The 8466-nt window shown below is 42.4% G+C and overlaps 1 protein-coding gene across 1 annotated transcript; it reads right to left on the reverse strand.

Moving 5' to 3' along the window:
- Nucleotides 1-1412: 1412 nt before the first annotated feature.
- On the reverse strand, nucleotides 1413-7255 carry COMMD2 (COMM domain containing 2). The gene is made up of 5 exons (XM_062603243.1): nucleotides 7136-7255; nucleotides 6943-7020; nucleotides 6432-6514; nucleotides 4951-5124; nucleotides 1413-4452 (listed from the first exon to the last, which is right to left on the reverse strand). Exons 1-5 carry the CDS (start codon nucleotides 7200-7202, stop codon nucleotides 4255-4257), a joined length of 600 nt encoding a protein of 199 aa, XP_062459227.1. The 5' UTR covers nucleotides 7203-7255; the 3' UTR covers nucleotides 1413-4254.
- Between the last annotated feature and the right edge of the window lie 1211 nt (nucleotides 7256-8466).

Consider the following 8466-nt stretch of genomic DNA (forward strand, 5'->3'; position numbering starts at 1 on the left):
AAAGTGTTTACAACAAGTTTTGTCTCAGTAACAGCATAAGTACTAACAGAGAGATTTCTCTGAAATTAGGGTTTGCTTAGGGCTTCTGCTAAAGACAAACCTCACAGGACAGAAATTCTTCTGTTATCTTACGGTAGATTTACAAACACAAAACATGTGAACAGCTGGGTAGGGAAGCTTCCCAGCTTCTGCAGTTCTGGTATTTTAAGCATCTATTCTAAGGAGTACTACTTGGAATGTTCACATACACACAAGCACACCACGGAATAAGATAGATTCCATAAAGTGAAATTCAGTTTTAATCTATTTTCTTTTTGGAAGAAAAAAACCCAAACCCAAACCTAACACCATCCTCCCCCACCACCACCAACCAACAAAAGAACCCCAAACACCCCCCCCCAAAAAAACAAACAAACAAAAACAACAAACCCCCCAAACCAAAGTAAACCTGCTTTCACAGAGCAATAGATAGGGAAAAGGAAAGAGTAAGATCAGTAGAAGGTTCTTACATATTTAATGATGGTAAACAACGTACTTAATGTGTTTTGCAGCATATTTGGTCACTATGGTTTGCACCTTAGCCTGAATATTACCTACATTTTGGGCCAATCAGAATGCAACTATTTAGAGCGGTGTCCCTATTACAAACTTTGTATTTTCACAGATGGAGTGAAAGATTGCCTTTCCTTATGTAGTTAGAGTAAGTTCTAATAAAGAATCTAGAAGAAACAAGCTGTAAAGCTGATGATTATGGTAATTCCTAAAATGTATTCTAAAATTTATTACACACTGAAAGCTGCACTTTTATGTACATGAAAGCACTCTGCTCACTATCTGCCATAGAATTACCAGTAGCCTTTAAAACCTGCCACATTTCAAACAAATACAAATCCAGACCCTAAATGAAATAACAGTATTTGCTATAGATACACATAATCTGATAGACAAGTGAAATTTCAATATACAACTGCAGTAATAAAACTGCCACAATTTAAAAATAAAATCAGCAAGAGTATTTAAAAAAACAGATTGTGCTGTAATATACCTGACCCTGAGCACAAAGCCAAACACAGTGTGAGAGAAGACTTCCTTCTCTTTGTTTAGAGCAGTAAGGACCAGCAGAGCTTTACTCATGGAGTTTTGCCAGCTTATTCCTAACCTTGGGACTTCCTTTCCTATGCACAATCTATTGTTAATCTTACAAAATCACAGCATAGGAAACAGGCGTTCTTACAAAAACTAGGACTGAAACAAAGTCACCATTCATACCTTTGACTCAATACATGGACACATTTCCTAAACAGCACTAAATTTAAACCAGGAATATATTTAACATAAAACTCAAAACACAGTGTTAAGACAAAATCTTAGTTCAGTGGGTTTTCTGTTAAATGAGAATTGTAGGCCTAATGCAAAGTTCAGGTATTGATTTTATTTATGTATGTGTAGATCTAAATTAACTCCACTGCTGTTTAGATGAAACCAGTTTTCCATGTAATTCAAGGAACATCTAATTAATTAGCCAGGTAAAAAACTACTTGGTCCAGTGCATTAAAAACTCATGAAAAAGCATGGCAGAGACAAGCAAAAGTGCAAGAAAATAAAGCTTACAGGAGATCGTAAATACACTTCTAAGATGAGGAACTGATTCAAACCTGGATCAGAGACTTAAACAATAGATTTTGCAAAATGGACAGTGATTCTATGAGTTCATTCAAAGGATTAAAAACCAGAGCAGGAGGAAGAAAAGTGTTGCATCTTGCGTCTATTCAGTGCTTAAAAGAATACAAACATTTTTCAACACCAAACAAATTATGTTATCCTGAGCTTTAATAATTGGGGGTTATATTATGTTCTTAGCTAAGTGGCTTAGCAAATTCATTAGCAGATGGAGAAAGAATGTTTTACAGTTACTGAAAACTGGAAGCTCTGTTGTTTTCAGTTTAAAATTAATGATGAATTCAAAAAATATAAAGTGAAATACATCACAAACTAAGTATTGAGACAAACAATTCTTACTGCAAGACAGACACCGAAATGATTATATAGAACTTCTCCTTTGCAGGCTACAGAAAGCAAACTTTCTGCCCCCTGCTGTTTAGACCAGGAAAAATAAACTGGGATACAAATCTGTTGAGACATGTACAGCTAAAGCTGAGCCTAACTTTGCTTTTGAGAAAATAATCCAGTTTGTACTTGAACTAGTTAGATGTTTAGTTGTTCTGTGCACTTGAGACTTTGCACTGGCATGATGTTCGCCTGAATTTAGTGCTCCATGAATAAGGTGCCAGGGAGCCACTCACAAGTTGCTGACTTGGTAAACTAAGACCATACTGACACCCACAGGAAGGGCAGCTCTGCAAAATGACGTTAAATCTGAAATGAAACAAAACAGTCAAAAGTTCTACATCAAGGTCAAAATATTATACTCCATATTCAAAAGATGTTATAGGTGAACCAGTAATGTAATACACTCAGAACTTAATTAATGTTTGTAAACTGCTTCAAGGTTAAAATGTTGCATTGCCTACAGATTGACTTTGATTAGTCACTTTGGAAAAAAAGGTACTGAACTTTCTAAGGCACAAAAAGCTTCTAGGACTGGTATCCAAACCTTCTATTTTGCTGCTATAAGTCCTAAACTACAGCTACAGTGAGAAGCTGGAACAAAGAGAAAAACCTTGCGTTCATATAAGCTGTTCTGTATTTCACCTGAAAATGTAGACCAATTACAGGGTAAAAAAAAAAAAAAAAAAAAAAAGAACTAATCAGAATTCCTAAGTAGTAACACTTAATTACTTTTAAGTGCCACATACTACATGTGAAGAAAATTTTGTGACTCTATGAAAAAAGTCACCACATGTGAATGGTAAATGAAACCCGTTACTGACTTGCATAGAGGAGAGGAAATGAAGTTTGTTCACATAATCATCACACTACACAAAGCAATTACAGAACAAGCAACTCCCTGTTCCAGGAAACTGACCTCTTTAAGTGAATGTTACTTATTAAAGCACTTTTGCCAGGCAGGTTTCCTTTGGAACAGCAGCTCTCAGAGGTCCAAACATTCAAACCAACAAGAAAACAATGCATTTGGGACTATAAAGACCCAGTCAATGCAGAAATTTGTGGTGTCGCCATGACAGACAGTAAACACACAGCTACTGCCAAGACCTCTGTGTTACAGTTCCCTCTTGCCCATCTTTCCTCTTCAACAGCTTTATGATGCACCCTCACTAGTGACAGTATAACATTAGGAAAAGTATTTAACCTTAGTCCCAGAAGCTACAAATCTTTGCATTAGATTACAACTGAAAGATTATTTTTGACATAACCTTTAAGACTTTTTTCTTGAAAATGGAAAAGCATCATTTACATTGCAATACTTAGCTAGTCTTTCCTTTGGGAGCACACTACCCAAGCAGAGCGAATAAAATGGTTGCATCTCAACACAAGATCCGGTTCAGCAGAAGTTAGTACTATTAACCTGCCTCCCAGCCTGCAGGTTTGCTTCTGCCATTTCTCAGATCACCTTTTACCTCTAACCAGTATATGCTAACTCACGTCTAGGGCATGGGGTTGTCTGTGACAACTGCTCCCTGCAGAAAGCTGAGGCTGCCTAAGCAGGGGTTACAGCTGACTGTGTTAGAGTGGATTACCCTGGTCATACTTACTTAGAAGGGTAGAAAAGCAATGTAATGTCCAGCCTCCAAAGTAACTGAATCTTCTGCAGGAAGATGGCAGCAGTCCCACATTGACTCCTGCATGTACATGGGTCTAAATAGAGGAACCTTTCTAGATGGAATTGGTTAAGGACCATTCCCACCAGTATAGTTTTGTGGTTTTTCTTTTTTATTTTATTAACTTCAAAACAGAAGCAAAGCCAAGGGAAAAAGCTACTTGATAAATGTAAAAATAAATGTGCAGTTTCATATAATATTGGGACAGCTCTACTTAATGTAGGAGAGCTCTTCAAGTGGAACAATACTAATTTAGAGCTAAAGAAATTCTCAGCATAGCACACTGCATTTCTACATCTGCAAGTAAAGCAAAACCAATTACCTATCTCCTATCAGGCAGGTGTGTCAGGTTAGCACCCAGAGGACATTTAGCCTATAATTATTACTAGTTCAAGATCCTGGCACAGGACAGCATTTCATCTGTTCCAGATGTTTATTTTTCTTCAAAATCTATTTGTGAACACTGTTTTCAGTCATTTCACAAACTGCTCAGTAAGATGACGACCACCGAACACTATTTCATGTTGCGCACTATTCTCCTGCAATGGTTCGTTTTCATTTCCCCCAATGCCTGCTCCAGCTGCTGGATTAGGTGCAGGAGGGTGGAAGGGTCCGTTTGCAACACATGGGCAGCCTGATCGTCGTTCTCCTTAAGGTGTAGCTTTATAGTCACAGCAGGCTTGATCTGTTGTCTCAAACTCCTGCTTGCAAGCTGCATGGTGGGGTTCAGATGAAACGGGAACAGGGAGACAAACAAACGAGGGTTATCAGCTTTCACATTTACAAGTCACAACTTGTTTGCAGGACCTGCTTGGAGGACTGCTTAAAAATCCTTTTCACTCACATGGAAGATACAATCTATTACTTGGTTTTCTCATTAGGCAATACTAATCCACTTGAATCAATGTGATAATATTTCTGAAAATCAGGTGACAATTTGAGATTGAACATATTTAGTATATGCAAATATTTTTAACACACCAGTGGAACTATGAGACCAGTTTTGATAAAGGAACAAATATACTGTATCATTACATATCCTAATTACCTCATAACTAGCTATCTTTGGTGCAATCACAAAATTATGTTGGTTTTAAACACATGAAAACCTGCCTCCTCTATTTCTTTAAACAATATAAATTGCTTAGTACCTGTTTATGATGTTAAAAATGTGTAAAGTAAAATGCTGAACACTGAGAACAGCAGTTACCTGCACATCCAGTCTCCACTCAAGGTTGTGGTAGCTGGGAAGCTTTGGTGCTAGCTCACCCAGAACACTCCTGATCTCTTTCCTGTTATCGAGGTACAGCTGGAGCAGCAACTTGTTTAGTTCATCTGAGAATCCCAGAACGTGAATGGAATCTTGGAAGTCTGTCTCAGAAATCTAGAAGTAACAATTTAAGCCTTAATACAGAACTGTGCAACAATCATTATTTGTTGAGAAAAAAAGAAAGCTAATTAAATATTACATATGCTATGGTGAAGTTGTTCTCCTGCACAAACATATAAGGACAGATCTACACCCAGGACAAAACAAATAATCTACGTCAAGTGATTTACGTGTGTTGACGTATTACTGCTGGTTATTATGAGCTTCAGGAACAGTTTTAGGTCAGGTTTTTATAAAAAACAAAATTCAACACCCTCACATTTAAGCCTTCATACCAGAGAACAAAATGCAACACAACAAAGCATCTGAGCTTTGTCACGAGGAAGTACATATTTTGGTCATCAATTTATCAACAGTATGTGAACATAATACCGATACTCAAATACTCTGAAACGACCTGAATGTTAGCAGATGTAAGCAAGCACCAGATACAGCTTCAAGGCCCATGTTACAGTAACTCAGCTCGGCCCCAAGAAGCCAATTCCCTCAGCTTCAGCCTTTGCGCTGGAGACACATGGTTCACCCTTGTGGCAGCAGTTACATGTTCAACAGCAAGCATCATGCCTTTACAGCACACCCATTCATAAACACATTCTGTGATCAGCTATATTTTGCGATTAGCTACATTCTGCCACAGTACCCTGTATTTATCTGTTATTCAAGTCACCCTACCTCCCTCTAGGGAAGATTCTGCACTATTTCAATCCCTCCTCCACCTCACTTCACAATGCCTGAGTTTTATTTGGAATTCCTTGTCTCTGTATCCCTTCTCCATGTTGTCATTGTTCAAATATCCTACGTTATCAAAAGTAGGAAGTTCTCCCAATGGAAACCGTAATCATATTATTAATACCTGTTTACACCCACCCAAACTTCTGATGACAGGAGCTGGGAAAGCTCTCAAACCCACCACATCAGATAAATGTTAGGATGCTTATCAGGCAGCTAGAATATCACACATCCCGTGCAGCAGCTGAACAACACTAAAACCACCTTCACTCAAGTTTTGTTATTTAGAGCATGCTTAATCCTGAAGTATACTTCTCTATACCAACTAAATTACTACATGTTCTCCCTATACATTATTAAAGCAGTGTCAAATCTTAGCTTCAGACATGGGATGCAAATTCCAGGCATCCACACAGATAGTGTTTCAGTAAGAGACACCTTTTTTTGAAATTAACACATGCCACCAGAATTGTGAACTAGGTTTTCTCTATTCATCCGTATTTTCAGAGCTGTACATGTTTAGATGACACCTCTTGGTGTATCCTTTAATTTGAGAGCAAAGGGATCCTCACCATAACTTTGGAGCTTTCAGTGAGAAGATACGTCAGTCCTTCCACTCCATGCTGAATGGTGTCAACGTCGATGTTAAGTTTTCCTTTAAGGAAAGCATAAAGTACCTTTTACTTCCCCATTAAGCTGCAAGAGCACCAATGCAAAAAACCTGCAAATTCATCCCAAGCCAACTTACAAAACATGCATAGAAAAGTAAAAAAAAACCGCGGAGGCTGCACACCCCTCAAATACGAATGTTAAGGGGGACAAACAGCCACTTCGATCCCCCACCCAAAACAACCCAGAACCCCCTGGAGAAGCCCAAACCGTTTCTCACGGCTCAGTAAGGAACCTGCGTGCTCCCGCCCGACGCCGGGCTCGCGCACGCAGCAAGGCAGGTGTTGCCGACGCCGGGCCGGCCCGACACCCGGTGACACGACCCTAAACGAGGTTGAGCCAAGCCCTCTCTCCCTCTCCCCTACCCCTCGGGCCCCGTGCAGCCTGGTTCCCCCCCCACTACCCGTGCCTTACTGGCGGCCGCGTCGTAGGCCCGCGGAGCCGCGCCCCGCCGCAGCAGCTCCACCGCCAGGCGCCCCAGCTCGCCGACCGCTGAAACGAGAAAAAACAACTCCGCTGCACTCCTGCGCCCTTGCCGGGTCTTCCCCGCCGCCGACAGCGCCGCACCCCCGATCCCCCCTCCATGGTGCCCGTCTCGGTGCTGAACCTGCGGCGCCCGCCCGCGGCAAACAGCCCAGATCCGCTCTCTGCGCCTCCGACAGCACTAGCAGCATCGCTCCAGCTTACGCACGAAAGGGTGCGGCTCTGCACTGGTACGCGCCTGCGCGGGGAGTGGAGGCCCGTCTTGGAGGAAGGCGGGAGGCAGTGAGGTCGATGCGGCGACCACCAGCGTTTGTGACCGCCGTGCCACCGTTCTCGGTCCTGCCGAGCTGCGCTGGAGTAACGTAACGGATTCCAATCCCTTGTGCCCTTCGGTTCCCAGAAATCATAAACTAAAGGTGATTAGACAGTAAGTTTGAAAGTGAGAAAAAGGAATACAAATCTTATGCTTGAAAAGCAAGTGTAAAAATGATAGGAAAAGGTAAAAGAGAAATAAAACAGTGGAGATAACATGCATGAAAAAAAAAAAAGGGGAAAAAAAAACCCCAAACCTGAGTATCTATATATGTGAGTGAACTTCCCTAGGAATCCTGATAATTGCCTCAATGGCAGCTCATTTCCTTTGTGCCAAGAACATCAATAGGATAGTGCAGAGAAATGGACTGTATGCTGGCAAGGAAAAAAATACAAAAAGACTGGAAACATACAATGAGCCAATAGGTGATACATGCTATATGACCCCCAACTTGCTACCTTCCTTCCCCCACCCTCTCCTCCTACTACTTTTTGTGTTTAGAGTAACATTTCTCCAGGGTACTTTTCTGGTTGGACTTTTTTTTTAAATACAGAGTGGGGAAAACCATCTTGTCTCCCGCACAGTGCTGGAGTTCGATGTGGCAGCTTGTTGAGGCCCTTCCCTCGCCGGGTACACCCCGCCATTCCGCAGGACAGGCAGGCTCCGCACTGAGGTAGAGGCATGTCGGCTACGTTACTCTCCGGCACCCGATCCCCACGTACTTCGGCGGGACAGTTCCGCCGTCCCTCACTCCAGCTGAGAGCTCGAGGACGACGGCACACTTCGGCCAAACCATGATTCCGCCACGCACGAGGGGCTGAGGAGGCCACTCTGGCCGCCAGCATCGGATGCCCGTGATAACAGCCACGGTGGTCGCCTTCCTCAGGTTCCGCTACTGCGGATAACACAAGCGACAGAGTAAGCCCAACAACCAACCACCGCGACCGCGCACGGTGAGCCCAAACCCGACGCAGCTACAGCTACCCCACTCCTCTCTACCCGGCCGCAAGTGCGCCGCCTGGTGACGTAGCACAGGAAGCCCCGCCTCCCGCGGGCGGGACCGGCTGCTGAGCCCAGCTCCGCCACTCACCTGCTAAGCCCGCCCCGCGTCCGGTGCCAGCGCTTGAGTGGCAGCCCAGGCG

The sequence above is a fragment of the Pezoporus occidentalis genome, unplaced genomic scaffold (assembly GCF_034315485.1).
Source record: "Pezoporus occidentalis ecotype Australia unplaced genomic scaffold, CSIRO_AGI_Poc_V1 ctg8, whole genome shotgun sequence".
Lineage (NCBI taxonomy): Eukaryota > Metazoa > Chordata > Aves > Psittaciformes > Psittacidae > Pezoporus > Pezoporus occidentalis.

What these genes read in the sequence shown, in the direction of transcription:
- COMMD2 (XM_062603243.1), bottom strand. Translation starts at nt 7,202, where the DNA reads ATGCTGCTAGTGCTGTCGGAGGCGCAGAGAGCGGATCTGGGCTGTTTG. An exon ending in GCCGCGGGCGGGCGCCGCAG is followed by an intron (nt 7,021 to 7,135) that starts GTTCAGCACCGA and finishes TTCTCGTTTCAG; the next exon opens with CGGTCGGCGAGCTGGGGCGC. An exon ending in AGTGGAGACTGGATGTGCAG is followed by an intron (nt 4,453 to 4,950) that starts GTAACTGCTGTT and finishes CCCACCATGCAG; the next exon opens with CTTGCAAGCAGGAGTTTGAG.